This window comes from Atractosteus spatula, chromosome 1 (genome assembly GCF_055471065.1).
Source record: "Atractosteus spatula isolate fAtrSpa1 chromosome 1, fAtrSpa1.hap1, whole genome shotgun sequence".
In the NCBI taxonomy this organism is placed as follows: Eukaryota; Metazoa; Chordata; class Actinopteri; order Semionotiformes; family Lepisosteidae; genus Atractosteus; species Atractosteus spatula.
Window position 1 is genome coordinate 3,775,556 of NC_142706.1, and position 20,109 is coordinate 3,795,664.

A 20,109-nucleotide genomic window follows, 5' to 3' on the forward strand; every position below is an offset into this window, starting at 1 on the left:
GCATAGATTCACCCTGAAAATATCTTGCCCCCCATTGAAAGAAAGTGCTGTCTATTAACTGTGAGTTCTCTTTTACAGAGATGTGAGGGTTCTTGTCCGTTTCATTGGAATCACTGGAGAGAGCAGAAATGTGCGTTTGTTGCTTCAGAGCCTGTGTTTTCAGCTTTGTGAGGTGCACAATGTGCCCGCCAGTTTCTCCCAGGTATTGTCTCACGTATTTAACACTGAATTCCCTGACTGCCTCCTCAGTGTGTCTGTAAACGGTGCTGGTTTGTACACCTCTTTCTTTTAGAGTTTGGAGGAGCTCTCGAACAAGTTTCTGTCCCTGCTCGAGTCTGTGACACAAGACAGCCCTGTCATGATTGTTCTGGATGGGCTTGATGAGCTCTCTGAGGAGCACAACTCGGACATCTCCTGGCTCCCAGCTTGCCTTCCACAGCATGTGTATCTCATATTATCCGCATCACCAGAGTCCAGCTGTGCAGAACTATTGAAGGTGTGTAGAACCAGGTGTACTGTAGTTCCACAGCTACCTTAACTGGGGCTATTTTAAATAGGGCTTTTTAACAAGGGCTATTTCCTACTCAACACAGAACAAGAAAATGCAACAAATTGAATAATGAAATGAAAAATCATTACATGGAATAGGATGAAATTGAAAAATAAATCCGATTTATTTTTAGTAAATAATAAATTAATAATATTTGGTCTTAAAAATCCTTAAACCCATATTAAACAAAAGGATTTTGAGAATTAACTTGGCTGATATGCCATTTATCCATATAAATTTTATGCAATATTTTTTCATAAGACATGGATCATTACTTATAGTAAATAGGGAGTGTTTTAGACACAATGGGGACCTAAAAAGATAAGGCTTCCTTCACATCTCTTTTATATGCTTTTTGTGAATTATCGCATCTCTCAATGTCAGAATTGAGCAATGTTTTGATATTAAATTATGTATATGGTTAAAACAGGCTTCATTTTTGTTTTGTTATTTATGTAACATCCTTGTTTTAGTGTATAAAATTAAATGACATGCTTGAACACTGAAAACTGAAATCAAAATCTATTGGCAATAAAAAGAACTGCAGGGGGCTTTAGAAATGACCTGTGTGGGCTACAGTACATTTTTTAGGCTCTTCAAAAACAGCGCCTCCCCTTCATTTTGTTTTTAAACAGTAATCGTCTTGTTTCCCAGAGGCAGGCCACAAAGCCGCACTTCCTGTCTGTGGGCCCTCTAAGCCAAGCAGACATCCACCAGACGCTCCTGAAGAAGCTGGAGAGGGATGGCCGAAGTGTCCGAGCTGACCAGTGGAAGCTCCTGACGGAGACCTGCGAGTCCTGCCCCTGCCCTCTGTATCTTGAGATCGCCTACGCGGAGAGCCGGCTGTGGGCCTCCTTCACCGCGCCGTCGAGCACACGTCTGCCGGGGGACCTCCCCCGACTGTACCAGGCCGTCTTAGCAAGGCTGGAGAAGGCCCACGGCGAGCAGCTTGTGAGGAAGTCCGCGTCTCTCATCACGCTGTCCCGGAACGGACTCCCGGAGGAGGAGCTGATAGACCTGCTGTCCCTGGACCAGGCAGCCATGCGGGAGGTGGAGCTGTCCCACAGGCCCTCTGCTCCCAGGCTGCCTTATGTCCTGTGGGCGAAGCTGAGGCAGGACTTCGGGAGTCACCTGACGGAGCAGAACACAGACAACACGTACGTGCTCAACTGGGCACACTCCACCATGAAGCAAGCATGCGAGCAGAGATACCTGAAGTCCAAGGAAGTCCGGCTCTCCATTCATGCTGAGTACGCGGACTATTTCTTAGGGAAGAAATCGCCCCATCCTGGCAACAGTGCAACCACACATGTCTTCCAGCCACTGGCGTGGGTGCTGGAAAAAGACTCGGTAAAGAACTACTTCTTCAACATCCGGAAACTTCATGGAGTGCCATACCACCTAATTAAGTCCGGGCAGGTCCCGACCCTGTTGACCGAGTGCTTGTTCAACTATGAATTTCTGCTGCACAAACTGTGGGGCTTGTCCATTATTGATGTCGAAGAGGATCTGAAGGCAGCCATTACTCCAGAGAAGTATGCATACTGAATGTTTTCCCATACTTTTAGTATACTGTACTACTATACAGTTGCAGTACACTGGGATCCAGTATGATAATCATTATGCAGAGAACCTATTGTGCCCCTGTTACTTTTAAATCTTGGCTCTACATTTTTATTTTTTTACAGATTAAATTGTCTGTTCAGTAGTCTATAGCTGAATACATGCATCTTTTTATAAAACAGAAACCAAAGGAAATAATCACCAATGCTCCCAGACTGAACTTCACAATAGTGTTCATAGTAGTGTTTTAAATATTTCTCTGGTGACTGCCTTAACTTTTTCTCCATAGCAAAGCTTTTGATGAATAAAATGTGTTCTTTGAACACAACTTTAGTAATGGTTAGAGGAATTTATAGTGGATTACTATACATGAGCACAGTGAATTATCATGAGAGATTCTTATGACTTACATAAGAACATCAGAAAATAGGAGCTGGATTTGATTCCACCTTGGAGCCACTTCATGGTCCATGCTGAATGTTCTCCCTGTGTTTGTGCTGGCTACTCTAAAACTGGATTCAAGTTTTTAAGACTTGGTGAGTTTGTTCTTGCCACCATCAGTATCTGAGTACATGTTTCTAGACAAAAAAGACTAATGAGCATGATGGCCTTTCATTTTGGCCGTGCGTGCAGAATGCGTGGTGTGATTGCGTAGTTTCCTGCCTGAGCTGTCGTGTTGTATCAGGGAACTGGCTGACGTGCATGTGCTGAGCGAGGCTCTGGAGCTGTCCCAGCAGACCCTGCTTCAGGACCCGTGCCAGCTGGCCTCCCAGCTTGTGGGGCGTCTGCATCAGGTCCTCTCCACTGACCGCCCAGTGGCGCCCGGTACTCCGTCGCTTCGGAAGAACGTTTGTCTACCTCCCCGATATTCACTCCTGGTCCTGGAGGGCAGCTGGGTTTTCTGCTTTTCATTCCCCCCTGGACTTCATGACCTTACTGAATCACCTGTTCTGCTAGATGGTCAATGTTACCACAGTCTCCAAGTCTTGACTCATTGAGTGTCCTGCAAAACCTCGGTGGGCAGTTGCCTTCTAGGTCCACGAGTGAATATCACTGATCTATATTGACTCTGGTCCTAAAAAGGTTTTCTTTTTATGTTCAAATTATAAATATATTTATAGATTTTACTACAAAAAAACAATGTGTGACCTGCCTTTTAAAATATTTAATACTCTTTTTACAAAATGTAGGCTTTTGACCTTTTTTGCATGTATTATTAGGAGCTCATAACCTTTTCTTATGTTTCATTTAGTTAAAGCGTCTTTACTCATATTTCAGTAAACACCTAACTGCTGCAATCACCGTTGACTAATATCACAGGTTCAAATGCGTTAAGGGCTGTGTAGACTTACAGTTCTAGGCTGTTTTTTTAAGTGGGAGGTCTGGTTTGAATGCCCCCAGGTGATCCCAGGAAGTTCTCGCACCTTCACTCCCTGCTGTCCCAGTGCTATAGCTCCTCGGTGCCTGTCCTCCTGCCCTCGTTCACCTGCCTCCTGCCCCCAGGAGGACTGGGCCACCGCCTGCTGGCAGGTAGGGGAGCTGCAGCTCACAGCGCCTGCCAGGTGCTTCGGGAGTACCGGCCACAGTTAATAGAGGGTGGGGGTTAATATGCCTTTTCTCTTACAACATTTGTTTAGGAATTCCTCAGGGATGAGTTAGGTGTCCCCTGTGTATGTGACCTGCTGTTTATATTCTAGATCACCAACAGCAGCAATAAAAGCCCAAGAATATCACCGTTTTGAAGTACATGTCAGAAACATAAATTTAGTTACAACTAACAGGAATTCATTTACTAAGGAAAGAGCAGATGTCTGTCTGTGTGATGTCTGTGGAAAAAAAATTGAATTCAAACACTTCACTGAACCTTCAAAACGATGGCTCTCAGGTGTTTTTAAATTACACTTAACTCCTGGATTCAACCGAAGCAGATGGACATTAGGACTTAGCACGTCATTTAAAACCACAATGCACAGAAATAATCAATTTGAGAAGGTGTGGACAGTAGGAGCTGCTAGCTGCAAAAAGAAACTTTGACCTGCATTTTTGTCATCAAAGGTCATTGTAGAAAATGTGGCTGGAAACAAACTTAGCTTTCCATTGAGAAAGAGAGCTGTTGATCATCAATGTCAGATGAACACTGAGGGCCTCCATGAGTGTCACAAATCTAGCCTTCGTTTGCCTTCACATGATTCATGTTCAGTTATGAATTCTTCTGACTCGTGTTTGATGTGCAGTTTCCTGACTTTGTATCAAAATCGCTAGGAGATTCTTATTTCCTTCAAACTTCAAACAGCAGCAGTTTCTCAGGGGAGGTTCCGTCAGCTCCACTCCCTGTTTTTCCTTCACGGCCGCTAGAAAAGCTCTTTTGTCTGTGCTGCATACTGTAGATACTGTAGGAATAGAAACACCTGGAAGAGCTGCTTCAGAAAATGCCGTATTTACTAAAGTTGTCTTTATAAAGAATGTTAAAGTCACTTTTCATGTTCTTCTGCATTCTGGCTAAAAAAATTAACTAAACTGTTAAGTTAAGTAAACTGAAGACACGGTATTAGTGCACCTCCTTTGCAACAATTCACCGCATTTGCCTTGATCGTCTGTGCTCTGTGCTGAAAAGAAAATGCTGCGTGTCGCCCATCTTCACCCTTCGTTAGCAACAACGTCACCTTGGAGCACAATTTCAATAAATCCATCTGAACAGCATGTCTTCAAGGGAGCGTGGGAGGATAATGAGAAACAGGAACAAGAGTTGTTAGGTGCATGTTCAAAGACGTCTTTTAATTATGGTGCTGCTGGGGAAATTTAAAAAAAATGTTGAGCCTGACTGAGGACCTTGATACTGCTGTACCTGCTCTTCTGTCTGGCTGACTTCCAGACCTGTCTTTAGACAGCTGGGATCTGGCTTTGCCCAGTTGTGAATATCATTATATTATTGGCTTACTGTAGATTTAAGAAATTAATTAGACTGCCGACTATAATAGCCAATTAAAGTTAACCAGTGTGCATCTTATATGACGCACTTCACAAAGAACGTCATGGAGTTCACAAAACACATACTTTTAGTGATTTATTAGCGCAATAAATAAATACATTATCACTTCATTTAAATGTCTCTATCCAAGGCAACGTCCATTCAAAGCAAGCAATGAACTATAAAAACATAACAGTGAGAAAATTCATGATACAGACGAGAGTGGTACAAAGTAATCATTTATTACCATTATGCAATATTTTCCCTCTGTGCACCTCTTGCAAACTGTGGCCTCAGTACTGTATTTTTTGAGCTTGAAAAGGAAAATGCTGTTGGTGTAAAGAGCGATAAACAACAGACATGACTGCGCTCTTGAGTGTGCTTCCAGGGCAGCAGTGTTCACCACTGGCTGGTCTGTTTCGCTGGCAGGCCACGCTGGCGGGATCACTGCAGTCGCCGGAGCAAAGGAGGAGCCTGTGGTAGCCACAGCTTCCCGAGACCGGACGCTGAAAATATGGGACCTGAACTCCGGCCGAGCAGTGAGAACCATTCGGGGCGTCGGGAGCGGCGTCGACTCCCTCACTCTGTGCCTGGGCAACACTCTGGTGGCACTGACGGAGAGGAGGACCCTGCAGGTGTGGCACATCGCTTCCGGACAGATGGTCTTCTCGGAGAGCTCCCTTGACGTCCCAGTGGCCACGTCTGCTTCCGATGGGCAGCTGCTCGTGGTGTTCTATGATGGAAGTCAGTCCCTGAAGGTGAGCACTGGTGCGTGTGTTCCTGTCTAATCCTCTTGACCAGTCCATCACAGGGTGGATCCGGCGAACACCTGCGCCTGTTGTTCACGTGACAGAGTCCTGTTGCTTTCGAATTACCCTCTGCAAAGGCTTCCAGCTGCTGGTTTCAGTGCAAAGAATAACTGGCAAATCGTCTACACAAGAGGAACTGATGTGCTGGGAACTGGCACTGTTGTGTCAGCTCAGGTTTGCCGTTTTGTCCAGCTGACCTCTTGTCTATAAGCAACACCTTTGAGTTTTTCTCCTATAGCTTTTAAGTCAGAGTGATTGAATGATGCTGCTAGCATGAACTGCAGGCCTCCTGTGCAGAAGATATTCAAGGAGTGAGCATAATAAGATGTACAGTTATTTCAAGCTTATTATTTACAAAATTCAATTCATTATAAAATTCTATAATTTCCTTACAAAAGAAACATGCAAAAAATGTTTATTTTAAAGTTACACTACTTTCATAAATAAAAAAATACATTTTTTCAATTTTGTCCTTTGAATTGCAGGCATTAAAAGTAACAATTGAAGACAGAAGAGTGTGAGAAGAACTTTACTAGTTGATTTTTTCCCTTGTGACAATAAACAGCCCCTGTCTCTTGTAGGTGTTTGATCTGGCAGCCTCCTGCAGATTGCTCTATGATGTGACCATCACTCCCGATGACAACCCTATTCACAAAGACCGCTCCATCCTGGTTTCTCGCGGCTCTGTGAAAGATTATGTCCTGTTTGCCTATAGGTCAGTATCAAAAGTAAACATGGGAGCGTGTCTTATCACAAATGTTAAGCCTAATATTCTTCTTTGATCTTTTTTTCTTAAGATTGGAATGTGTTGTTTAGAATTCCATTCATTTGAAACTTAAACAATTGCAATAATAACCCCTTCACAGAATATCAGAGGATAGTTATTGTAGCCCTTTACAGAGTTTCATACACTTTGTGTGACAAGTGTTTATTTCACTAACATGACTTGCAAATGAACACTAGTTTAAAATTCATATGAGAGCAAAGTTAATTGTAAAATGGAAATGTTTCTGTATCCTTCTTGTCTGAAATATTAAGCAAGGAAAATATAAATGATCTCATTTAACATCATTTTGAATTGTTCTATCTATTCTCTGAAGGAAAGAATCTATAATTGTGGGGTATATTTGCATGCTTGCTGTTTAGTACACTAGAAAATTAGTCTTAGTCATTCAGTATATCCGACACTCAGTTACAGTGTTGTTTTAGATTTTTGCTACATAAACAGCATACAGTAAGTCATACTGCCACCCTGAATAAAGTCTGCAATTTTGAACAATATTTGAGACGTATCATAGATAAAATTCCAGAAGCCAAAATTTTTGGGCAGTTTTATCTGCATTTACATGAAGTTAGTTCAAAGATTTTTTGTATATACAGTATTATTAAATAATGTACAAATTCAGGAACAGCGTTAGTTCTCCATTTTGTAAACAACTTGTCAAACCAGGTAAACACAATTCCAAGACATACAGTATTACATACAGCAGCTGAAAAGAGTTCCTTAATTGTTAATGTAGGATACTTCTGAGATGCCAAAAGGTGTAATTCAATATTAAAGATACTCTTTTTGCTTGGGCGATGTTTCTGTTTAGTAACAGACGGGTGTTTGAATTTATGCTCCTGAACTGATGTAGCAATAAGAGACACATTTTATCTTTTGTCTTCAACTATCATCTTTCAGCACTTTATATGATTAAAGTGACGGATCACATCCTCCAGTGGTAACTGAAACTGTACCTGGCTGATAAATTATTTTAAAATGAAAAGTGTCTTCTCTCTCTCAGAGGTTTACTCTGGCAGCAGTATGTCACACACACGCTATTCAATTGCTATAAGGAAAGCAAAACCTAGAAGGACATTTCTCCTTCTTCCATGTGTGACCTTACCTGTAGAAAAAACGAAACAGCTGTCTTTTTCTAGCACTTAAAAGGAGGAATGCACAATACAAAAATTAGGGTAAAGGCATGGAATTGTCCAATTCCTTAAATGAAAAAAGAAGGTTTAGAAGGTTTAAAACTGAGTTGCTAAGGAGAAATGGGGAAAATTAGGTGTTTGCCACTGAGTGTTCATGTGCCGTATGCAGATGTAAATGTTTTTTTTTTTAAATTTAAAGTACTCTTCCATTCACTGCCTGGGACTGTTAACCCTGCAGTGAAAGACTTTATAAGAGCAATGCTTTTTTAAGCTTTGTATACAAAAACAAAATCCAGAGCAGTGGAAATATTGATGTTTCTGGATCTATACACTGTGCTCCTTAAATGTACTGTATAGACTCTTAAAATCAGAAGGCAGATGAAATGGTGGAGCATCTTCCTTCTTCTGTTCAAGCTCAGCTGCCGGTTAGAAAAGAGTTAAAAGAGAAGCCCTAGGCTGCAGCTATGGTGAGCGGAGAAAACGAGGCACCCTGCTCTCTGTTAAACCATTTACACACAGCCTCCACCATTTTCGCCTTGTCAGATGCTGTAACAGCTGATATACGGCGGGCCGCTTTTAATAGGAGTCTCTTTCAAGTGCGGAGAGGTGTTCTCTGACAGGCTCTCTTCATGGCTTTGTCGTCTAGGAGTGCCAAGGGGGCCATGGTGCTCAGTGCCAGGAAGGCAGAGGTCGTGACAAAGCTGGCTGCCCAGCAGACAGCGGCCTCTGTCCAAGGAGTCGAAGTGACTGCAGACTACTTCCTGCTCTTTTGCAGGTAAAGTTTCCCAGTAATTGCCATCTTCTGAAACCAACACTTTTGGTTTCAACTCTACTTGTTGTTTTAAAGAGTTAGCAATTACGCCTTTATGCATTTGACTTGGAGTCAAGAAAAGAGACTTCTTCATCAATTGTTCAATTGATTTCATGATGGTAGGAAAAACGGTGTACACCAAATCACTTTATCTCAGCATGCATTTTAGGCATCATTGATTTTCATCACAATGAAATTCAGTTTGAGAACGAAGTTTTGAGGTATTTCCTCTATAATGTAAGATAAGATAAGATAAGATCACTTTAGTGGCCATATACAATTTCTTGCATTAGGAATTTGTCTTTTTGCATACCCCAGCTTGCTCTCCATGAGACACACAGGCACACAGACGGGGATGTAGCTTTGACGCTTTTAATTTCTTTTTGGCAGTCGTTTTTTTCACTTTTATCTTGCTGACAAAACTGAAAGGAGTTACTCTGGTGTATTGTTTCATAATAAGAAAGTCATCTTGTCCAGCCCCACACACTGCTCATTTGCTTTGAGGTATTACAATTCCATGAGATAAGGTTCAGTAGAGATGCTATGACAACACGCAACTTCATACTGATCTATACGCATTGTATTTAGATTAAGCCACACAGCCTTCTTTTTAACATACCTTTAAAACAATTTATATTGTCTTTGGAAGGTAAGATCTGCAATTCAAGTACAACGTGCCAGTGGAACATTAACTTTCACTTTTAAGACAATGAAGTGATCCTTTTTCAGGTACCCGTACCTGAGGCAGAATGAAATCGTACACATCGAGCTGTTCAGCACCAAGAGTTTTGCGTATCTGCGCTCAATCAAGGGGTGCAGTAGCGACCCTTTCTCTGACCTCAGTGTGAACAGACTGGGCTCCCACATTGTGGCGTTCTGCCCTTCAGCCGCTACTGGGACCAGCGAGATTGTCACCTGGAACCTGGAGACAGAGGACCACAAGCACATGGTGAAATCTCCTGGCTTGGTTATGGCAGGTCAGTGTATCAGGCAGTGTGCAAAGTTAAGTGTGTGTGCATATTTCAGCTTAAGGAGCTACTGAGCACAGTATTGCAAAACTTGGATTATCAATGGATAATCAATGGATATTGGTATATCAAAGACACTCCCTTTCCTCATTAGTAAAATAATCCTGATTGTTTTTTTCCAAAATAATGCCCCCTCTTTTTCGTGATAAAAGGCAATGCATGATCAACTGTTTAGATTTTGACTTGATCACACAACTTCCTATGTCCAAATCAAACAGTTGCACTTTCAGGAAATAGTCTGTGAAGGAATGGAACAGAGGATCTGAGAAGTTTAATGGGAAAGTATAGATAAGTAATTAGTGGAGAATGGATGACAACAGCTTAAAAATATTCTGCCTGAAGCACAGTTATGATTCATACCAAGAATAAACAAATCAAAGGCTGGAAACTAGTGTCCCGTGTGCTTTAGTCAATTAATGAATATGATTTTAAGGAGAAAGAAATCACTTTATAAAGCTATTAAACAGGAATGGGATGCAATTAAAGAATATTTTCCCCAAATTCAGCATCAGAAAAACTGGAGGGGATGAAGAAATGTGTATCTGAGTAACATTGGGGATGTTTTTAGTTGATGAAATGGCTGATGCGCTAAATAAATATTTCAGTCTTGTGTTCTCTAAGGAAGGAGTAAACAACATGTTCTTACATTGCTCTGGAATCACAGCAACCACATACTGTACATTCTAGGGCTTCTAGGATACTAAAGACTAGGATGGCGGCCACTACCATAGCATTTGTATATTCTTAATGACTTGATTCCTTATGGTAATGCACCGGTGCCTCAGACATGTGTAAAACTGAACTTCTTCTTTTTGACTTGAAGGTACTTGCTCTGACCTTCGGTTCTGTCTGGGAGTGTGCAGCAACGAAAGCTACATCCGAGTGTGGAATTTAGCCTCTAGAATCAACGATCAGTCTCTCTGCTACAATGTGTACAAAGTGAAAAGTGATGGGGCCGAGGATGTTGTTCCCATGAAGAAATATCCCAGGTGAGCCTTAAAGTCTGTTGAATTAAAAAAGAGAGGGAGAAGGATGAAGATGAAGAGGCAGGAGATGCAGAAGGTGTTTTCAGTTTCTTCTTCTCTACTTGTCTTACAAGCAGATGTCAAGTCACTGCACACGAGTTGTGCTATGTGGGGCTAATGGCAACATGATGATGGAAATAACATAAGGAATATTATGTTCAAAACTGAAAGTTTAATGGGAAATTAGGAATGAAAGAAGGCAAATTGTGAAGTTAAAAAGAACCCTTATTATTCCTCTTATACATACTGCATTGCAATCTTTGCTGCATACAACATTTTGTATTCATTTTGTAAAATGCGTGCATTGGTCCATGCGTGTCTGACACATACTGTAAGTAAAAAGACACATTTCTTTGACAGGTACGTTGTGTGGAGAAGCGTGACGCCTGGCACGGTGAGTGTGTGGAAGCTGGCGGAGTCGCGCTGTCGGGTCAAGCGGCTGAGCTTGGAGCGCGGGCTATACGAAAGCACCGACATCGCCCTGGTCAGGGACAGGAAGCTGTTCATCCTCACGGACAGGGGCACGGCCAGCTTCACAGACACCCCCCGGCCCATCTTTCAGGTACAAGCCACGGCTGACAGCACGGGCCTGCTCCTCGCTCGTTCCACATCGCGCGTGAGCTTTTCAGAAACTGCAGTGTCAGACGCCCACAAGGATACCTCAGAGAGGAGCACATTGAAGTGTTGAGCTGATAATAGGTCTTCAACTCGGACATCATTCAGGGTAATAACGGCTGTGCATTTAAGTGCAGGTACCTTAAACACTGCGCACTTTGCTTTGTGTTTCATTAGACACTCTTGATCTATGACCTGCTAAAGAAGAAGTACATTAAAAAGCAGACTGGTCTGTACATCATCCCCTGTCAAAAGCATGAATACAGGATTATAGATGGAGACCTACTGCTGGGACTTTCTGAGAACAGGTGAGGATGCTTTTACTTGTAATGAATACTTCAAGTCAAAAAATATAAGTACTATGAAACTCAAAAGGGCTGGAGCCTTCAGATCAGAGAGCCTGACCCTTCACCGTGCTAGCAGTTGTGCTGGACATGCACCAGTTACAATAATAATGTTGTTATTATTGAAAAATAATAGACTACTATAAAGATAATGGTCTTCACTCTATTTTATCATCTCTTTTACTAAACATCAGGAACATTTTTGTAGGTTCTTGTCAACTGCCATTTCTAGGAAACGTTCAGGATCACAACAGCTGACCCTGTTGTGTCTTTGTCCTCTGTTGGAAAATTTGGGATAATTTTTTGTCAAGGAACTTTAGATTTTGAGAATATTAATTGCATAACATGACAATCTGTCAGTTAAGAGACCTAGACTTCAGAGTCATAAAAGAGCATTCCTTCATTGCAAATTAAGTTAATACAAGGGAGGCTCTTACTGTACTTGATACTGCTGTAAAGGTGTTAACATATAAAATGTGTAACTGTATACAGCATTATTTTTATTTACTTATAGAGTAAGAAGTGCAGAATCTGTAACTGTGAAACTGGAAGTTATGTTTCATAAAATATAAACAAAAATGTCTGAAACTGAAAAAATAGTTATCAAAGCATCAGAACTAAAAATGCTGATGTGTGTGGGTAAAGCCTACATTTTGAACTTTGAAATCATTAAGAGAGGAAAATGTATTCAAAAGTCATTATCATTTTTCCTTTTAAAGCAGCAGTAGGTTTTATAGTCCTGTAGTTTTACTTTTGTTTATAGTCTTATAAAGGGTCATCTTTTAGCCCACTGAACATTCAGAAGCTGATGGAAACAAATTTTAATTGCAGAGACCATCTGATCGTCTGGGACCTTGAAACAGGATTTATCAAAAGCCGTTTAAAACCATTTCACAAGGAGCAGTCACTTGTGTCCTATGCAGCAAACACTGTGTTCGGCTCTCAGGACAGAGACAGCGAAGAGCTCCTGTCCAAAGTGAAGAGAACAAAAGGTTTGTGAGGCGTCGGACTCTACTGAGTCATGGGTCTCAGCACACCGATGGGGGCTAACTGCCCGCAACAATTGTGTTCAGAAGGAATAAGGGTTCATTTGCTCTTGTATGATGTTCATTAACACCGGCTTTTCCACGTTTTCACACCTAAGTGCATGATGTAAAAAAGATAGAAATGCATTTGCCTGATGGTTTTGTCCCAGTCAACTTAAATATCTACATATTTATACAGCAGGGGCTTTAGCTAAAGCCACATGAGTGATATACCTTACACTTGGCTATAACAGCTGTGCCCCACTTAGGATTTGAGCCAGCAACCTTCCCCTGACAAGTCCAGAACGCCGGGCACTACTCCACACTACTGCCTGGTCCCACCTTTCTCCTCTACTGTACCTAGGAGAGGGAACTGTAGACATCTGGACATCTGTGCTTGGAGCAGGTTAGGAGGTGTGAAGGCCGGAGCAGACTTAAAAAAAACAGAATCCAGAGTGTTTCGAGAACAGAACTGCAGTAGAGATTGTTTAATTTAGAGCTGGCCTGTGCCATTGTTGAAGGTCATTCAGAGGCAGCTGTCAGAGACGCGGTTATATACACACGCGGTGTTATTGTGCATCTGATGTCGCAAATACACAGCTGTTGGCGGCTCTTCGGCCGCTGCGCTTTTCTTTGGCTCGGGTGACTCATTCTCTTGTGCTGTTTCCAGCCCGCATGACTCCCTGGGAACGTCGGAACGAGACCAAAACAGCGAAGCAGAGGAGGCTGGAGAAGGAGCTGGAAAGGGAAAGAGGAGAGCTCCAGCAGCTCTCTAATGAGAAGCACAACGCCATTGATCTGTACCTCCTCAGCGGGGACGAGCAGGTAGGCGGCGAGGGAGGGGCTGCTGTGAAGTTGTGGCGCCTCGTGAGAGACCACAAGGACACCCACAGCAGCCGCGGCATCAATAATGCAGCACACTAGCGTCTCTTGAGGGATGACGCCGTTCTTGCTTCTTATTTTAGTATTGATTTCCTTCTTGAAAAACAGTAGCTGCAGAAATTTAGAAGGAAAAAAAAAGACAAGGTACAAAGGAGAGGAGACCATTTGGCCCAGCTGGCTCAGTGAGTGGTAGTTAGTGCAAAGCAAATGACTTCTTGCATTTTATAGTACCTGCATTCTGAATGGCATGAGAGGTTGGATCTAAAGCAATGAAAGGTTTATCTGTGCCTGTACAGCAGTAAGGCATCACAAGGTTAAGGAGCCCTGTTGCTTTTAGTTTTGAATGTTTGAAACAAAAAACAAGTTTATTTGCTTGAATAAAATGTTTTTTTTCTCTCGCATAAATCAGCTAGATAAATTTTGCTCGCACCTCTCCGACTTTTCAATCTCCTCTTTGTCAGCCATCTTAGTTCACCTCTATACCTCCTGTGACCGTGCTGCTGAAAGTAAAGTTGTTTTCACCGCCAGCCCTGGAGACTCCCAGAGTGAGTGACCTGGCAAGGCAAGGGCGTACTGACTGACACAGGCTAGCCCAGTTTCCCACAGCCTGTGCATCTCTGTACAGGGTCACAGCTGGGCGAGAATATGGCATAGAGCCCAGGCCCTGTCTGAACTACAGCACTCAACTGGCAATCCCTTCTCTCGTCCTCCGTACTGTTCTAAAATAGCGTCTAGGAGCCAGTGTGCTTTACAACCAGTTTCCTTCATGTGTGTCAGTGTGCTCTGGTCTGAACTGCAGGCGAGTCGATTGTGTGTCTCTGACTCTCTTTGTGTAGATTTTGGTGTGCTCCTATTTCGCGCATCACCTGAACGTGTTCAGCCTGGCCACGCGGACCCACACCCACACGCTGGAGGACCGGGCCTCGCTGCTGTTCCTCCACAGTGCCGCCCTTACTTACAGCGGCAACTACCTGGCCATCTCGAACTACAGCGACACAGAGAAAACCAGCTACGTGACACTGTGGGACTTACAGACTGGAAAGGTAGGAGAAAGTCAAGGCATCCAGCACACACAGTTCCCAGAATAACAGGATTCCACTTCAGGACCACAAATACAGACTTTATGTTGGATTGCTGGATTACTGGATTGCTGGATTGTTGGATGGATAGATGGATGGATGGACTGATTGATTGATGGTTGTTGCTTGTTGGTCGGTTGGTTGTTTAGCAAATGCAACTGCAGTGCATACTGTATGTTAAACTTACAATAGGCAAGTAACACCCATTTACATTCAACATATTAAAAAAAAGAAAAAACAACCTGGAATTGAAAGGCAAACACTGTATTACACAAAATAAAAGAATATACAGTACAGACAGCATGGATCCCAGGCAGCAGTGAAGTCTGGTGGCATGAGGCAGGAATGGGGTATTACACACCTCACTAGCAGGCTCTGAGATTAGTAGTACGTATCGTCCAACTAAGTGTCCCTAAAACGTAAAAATATATGTACTGTTATAAATAAAAAAGACAAGAATAATCCAGACAAATGGCAACATATTTATTTCAAGTTTTATATATATGTAGAAGTTAGATTCGGTTATCTAATTAGGAGATCAGATTAAACTAGTTCAGGCTCTTTATGTAGTTAGATTAAACTACATGGGGTTTTTGTTTTGAAAACGGGCCTGAACTGCAGTCCTCTTGGCGCTGTATGAGTAGCTGGAACGCTGTGCCTTTCCAGGTGCGGAAGCGCCTGAAGAACGAGCCCAGGGTGAGCTGCCTGGCAGTCACGGACGACGCAAGCAGGCTTGTCTTCGGCGTCATGGAGGCCAACAGGTAAGTTCCAGACACTAAGCCCTGGGAACTCTGACAGGGAGCTCCGCGCCAGCTGAGTTCTGACCCCAGCGGTCCCTTTCCCCCGCCCGGGGGAAACACCCGCGCGTGTCTGAGAGAGCGCTCTGGGGGCGAGCCACCTGTCACGCCTGGAGATGAAAAGACGACGCGGAGTCTTTGCTGGACTTCAGTCTGAAGGGCCAGAAAGGCAAGGAACCCAGCAGCAACACGGAAAAATCCCTTCTTCCTCAAACGGGAACTGCTTTTCTATGGATAGGGAAGGTCGAGGAGACGGATACAGAGAATCGGAAATGTTGATGCATACTTTGCCAGTGTTGTCTTTGAATAGAAAATGCCATCTGTGAGTGGGGCAGGACTTGATGGTTTACAATTTTTATAATTTGCATTTTAAAATTATAACATAATTAATTCAACATTATCCATTGTTAAGCAAATAACACTGAATTCAATTATTTTCCTCCCAATCTCCTACCATTTATTTGAATTTGGATACTTTTATTTCTTAGGTACGCTTATTTCATGTTCAGACAGTGGAGGGGTAAATCTATTGATGCCATTTTAACTTAGGACCAACAGTTAATGCATTTCAAAAGACCAGATGTGTCCACTGAATTTCAATTTGTAGAAAAAAATCATTTAAAATATTTTTATATTGCTTTGCAGATGCACCAAGGGTTCTAATTGTGTCCCAGAACAGTTTTTTTCTGAGGTTAAGCTAGGGACGGGGTGAGGGTTACCCTTGGTGAGCCCCAGTGGTACCATTTTTCATCCGAAAATCAGGTTCTGGGTGAAGGTTGCTGTGCTGTTGTGCTGTTGGTCATGGCAGAGTCATTTAAAAAAACGAAAACTGTGCATGTTTGTGTTTGCCCCGAGATGGGGCTGGTATCCCATCCAGCGTGCATCCTGCCTTGCTCCCTTTGCTAGCTGGGATAGACTCCAGCTCCCCTGAGACCCTGAAGTTGATGGAGCATTTTGAAAATGGATGGATGGAATTATTAAGAATGTATTATAGACTATATAAGTTCTTTTACTTTTAGTTTTGAAGAGTTACAGCTTAAAAAGTTCTGTTCACAAAGATCATTTTATTTATTACAAACAAAGCCTGAGTTAAACTTAGATGTGGTACTCTCCTGCCCTCTGCTGTCGGTTGTGTGAATTACTGCTATGATAACGCTGTAAAGTATTGTGAGCTTCAAAAAAACATATCTGTGCATGTTTTTAGAAAATAATAAGTATATCGTTCTTTTTACGTTGATTAAATGCTTTTGGGTGTAATTATGGTTAATTGACCATTTATGACAAAGCATGATACACCCTGAGAGTCACTAAATCACCCCTCTAGTGAGAGCTGATTACAGACAGGTGATTTTAACCCATTGAATGTCAAGTCTGGTGAAAATCAAGGACCCCAATAAGTCCTGCTTATCAAGAGCGTTTATTCCATCAGCATGTTCGAAACTTGACTAAGGACCTGACGTTAACTTAACCGCATCCTCTTTGTTGACAAGGCTAAGATTTGTATAGACCTCCCTGCTGGATGTCAGAAGGTCCCCTAATTGTTGTGCACAACAGACCAAAGGAATGTCCATATCATGATGATCGCAACAGGAGTCTAATCTCTACAGATCTCCTCTTACAGTGATTTTTTTTCCCCAAGGTGCTTCCGTTTAAAAATCAATATGGAAAGTAGTCTACTGAACATGTTTGGGTTTTAATTAATATTTTGCACATGTATATAGAAAAGCATGTACAGCACCTTTGTTTTATAATAATATCCGGTAAAAAAATACCTCATTTCTGAAGCGGAGGCAAAAACCTGTTATAAGTGAGCATGCTGCATAGAATAATATATCTTCTTCATTCATCCAGGGTTAAAGTTTGGGATCCTTTCCGAAAAGCGCACAAAACCATTCCTGGTTACGAAACCCTGGAAATGGGAGTGAACAGTAAACTGCACGTTATAGACGAAGGAGCAAAAGCAATTTTACTAGCAGGTGAGTGAAGAGCTAACGGTATCTGGATGTCACTTATTCCGCTGGACTGTGGGAAAGAGGAAAATGGAATGATGAGATTTTCCCCTTCTGCTCACCTCTTGTGCTCAAGAGGTTTGGGAAACCTGTCCTATTGAACAACAGAGCAGAAAATAATTGAACGCAAGCTGTCGAATCAGGGGGCCGGATACTGGCCATCATGTGTGCTGCGTGCCGTTTGGGCAGCAGTTCCAGTCGGTACCGTTTCTTCACACAGGGGACGTCAGCACGTGGGACCTCAACGCCGGCACGGTTCTGTCCGTCTTCACGCCCGACAGCAACATCCGGTGCCTCTCGCTGGCCCAGGACCGCAAAACCATCCTCCTGGGGCTGAGCGACAGCCCGGCGCTCATCGCGATGGCACTCGTGTCCAAGATCGCAGAAAAATCGTCCCGCGCGGGAGCAGACCTCTTCGCGGAGCAGTCGAGCACCAGCGAGGAGGAGGAGGAGGATGGCAAAGACGCATGCTGAATTCCGTACATGAAAAACAGCAAGCCACGCAAAGCCCATCACTCCAGCCCCCGTCACAGTGGGATAGGGATGACATTTTAATCCGATAGAGGAGCAGTTTTACTGTATCCTATTCTCTGCTGTCCTGCTAGAAGGCATAGTTCACTTTATCAGGTTACATTTTTCCCAAATGATGATGAAATATACGCTAAAAATCCTCCCTTAAACTTACTCGAAAGAATCTGTACAATCAGGGTTTTTATTGCAGTTCACTTACCTTATAAGATGTATTTTCTAAAATGAGAAATCTTCCAGTTTAAAGTTGATTTAACACACACACAGGGCAGCAGGATGGCACAGTGCTGAGCACTGCTGCCTCACAGCACTCCGAAGCTGGGGTGCTCTCTGTGTGGAGTGTGTGTGTTCTCCCCCTGTTCTTGTGGGGTTCCTCTGGTTGCTCCCGTTTTCATCCAACTCCCAACCATACTGGTGGGTGAATGAGCTTCAGGGAGAATCGGCCGTGGTGCGAGTGTGTGCATGTGTGCGTGCGCCGCGACGGCGCCCTGTACCGCGTGTACCTCGTCTCGGGCCTGTCGCGTGCCAGGATAGGCTCCAGCTCCCCCATGACCCTAAATTGGAAGAAAGGTTAGGAAACGGATGGATGGATAGTTTGTCAAGATGTCAAGTGTCGCAGCAATAAAGAGCCATTTTTCATGCTCAAATTAATTAAATCATTCTAACTCTTCAGAATTTGTGTTTCAAAGCCTCTTGCTTTTCACTGGGTACCATATCAAACAGTTAAGTTGTTGCAGGGTGTTCTGAGTCACAGGGTTTAATTTAACAGTATAAAATGAAAATCAAATTAGGTGTAATATTTATTACCACATGAAGTCGGTCTTCAATAGAAAACAGCTTTGCTCCTGTCCAAAACTATTTAGCCTCCTGTTCTTCAATCCTTCCGTACATTTTCATCCAATACAGCGTCACAGGGGAGCTGCAGCCTATCCCAGCAAGCAACAGGGGCACGGCAGGAGAAACTCTGGCTGGGACATCACAGGACAGCCTGCTAGTCTTGGACTCGATGCAGCACACCTCAATTTTAAAGCACTGATTACTAAATGACACTTAAAATACGTCTTTAAAAATACTATTGGATATGAGGGTTATTTCATACTAAGAAATGAAACAGTTAAGGAAATGTAACCAATTAACCAATGTAACCTGGGGACGCTTTTCTATTCTAAATTAGACTTTTTTAACAAAAAGAGTTTCAGTTACAGCCTTAGCCACAGTCCTGTGAATTGAGTCCTAAGTTTCATAAGAGAATTTGGTCTTTGACTGGAACAGACAGCTCCTTCATTATTCAAAATCAATTAATGATCTGGCTTTGCCAAGGAGCTGCGTTTTGCTGAGAACCCATTTAAACCACTAACGCCTCTCACAGGAGTGGCCCAGATTGATTTAAGCATTGACAGACAACAGAATTCACTCTTGGTTGCTAATTAAATAGACCCAATATTGGGATGCCTAGATGGGTACATATCCAAACACAGTGAGATATTCCAGCTGAGACTTATCAACAACATAAGACATGAAGATCACTTGTAGATGTGAAAAATGAGATGTGGCCAATTGCGTTCTTGAGGATTACTACACTATCCTTCCTGAATTTACTTTGCTTATTTTTTATTATTTCTTAATCATGAGCCAGTAAAATTCAATAAATATAAATGATGATAGACTTTATCATTTCCGGTTGCTGTGAAATGTTGGGATTGGTTTGTTTGGGTTGACTACTACAAATCAACTCTGCTCACTGCTGTGACCTTTGACCCACGATGGCAGGGATACAGCCTGTATGCCTGTATTGTACAGCACTGTGTCCCTGACTGTCATATTGAAAACCACAAGAAAGAGTGCCAAGGGTGGTCGGTGTATGGCCACATTCACAAAAATCAAATTATGATTTTGAATACAGACCACGCCTCTCTTCATCACAGCACTAGGAAAAAGATGTGCCACAGGTCCCAGCAATTGTACATTATAGATTTCAGTGATCATCCAAAAAGTAGTTGGAATGGTACACTGTGCCAGTACTGGAGGAGGACTTTCAGAAAAAAACTTCAGAAGATTAAACGTATTCTTCTGAGAACCTAGAGTGTTATAACATCTTGTATGCAAGCAAATGAAATGATACAATTCTTAACGCAACTCAATGACATTTACCAAGCTTA

At 42.6% G+C, this 20,109-nt stretch overlaps 1 protein-coding gene across 1 annotated transcript in view; it reads left to right on the plus strand.

Moving 5' to 3' along the window:
* The window catches only part of LOC148840430 (uncharacterized), a 31,189-nt gene extending 11,580 nt beyond the window's left edge, over positions 1-19,609 (plus strand). The window contains exons 13-30 of the mRNA XM_088926792.1: positions 79-202; positions 293-496; positions 1,205-2,085; positions 2,799-2,938; positions 3,515-3,643; positions 5,511-5,839; positions 6,472-6,605; positions 8,454-8,582; positions 9,348-9,595; positions 10,470-10,635; positions 11,032-11,233; positions 11,464-11,594; positions 12,462-12,622; positions 13,326-13,480; positions 14,374-14,580; positions 15,283-15,377; positions 17,265-17,389; positions 17,643-19,609. Of these exons, the coding sequence (XP_088782918.1) occupies positions 79-202; positions 293-496; positions 1,205-2,085; positions 2,799-2,938; positions 3,515-3,643; positions 5,511-5,839; positions 6,472-6,605; positions 8,454-8,582; positions 9,348-9,595; positions 10,470-10,635; positions 11,032-11,233; positions 11,464-11,594; positions 12,462-12,622; positions 13,326-13,480; positions 14,374-14,580; positions 15,283-15,377; positions 17,265-17,389; positions 17,643-17,896 (3,814 nt within the window). The 3' untranslated portion in view covers positions 17,897-19,609. The remainder of the gene's footprint in view (positions 1-78; positions 203-292; positions 497-1,204; positions 2,086-2,798; positions 2,939-3,514; positions 3,644-5,510; positions 5,840-6,471; positions 6,606-8,453; positions 8,583-9,347; positions 9,596-10,469; positions 10,636-11,031; positions 11,234-11,463; positions 11,595-12,461; positions 12,623-13,325; positions 13,481-14,373; positions 14,581-15,282; positions 15,378-17,264; positions 17,390-17,642) is intronic.
* The last annotated feature ends 500 nt before the right edge of the window (positions 19,610-20,109 follow it).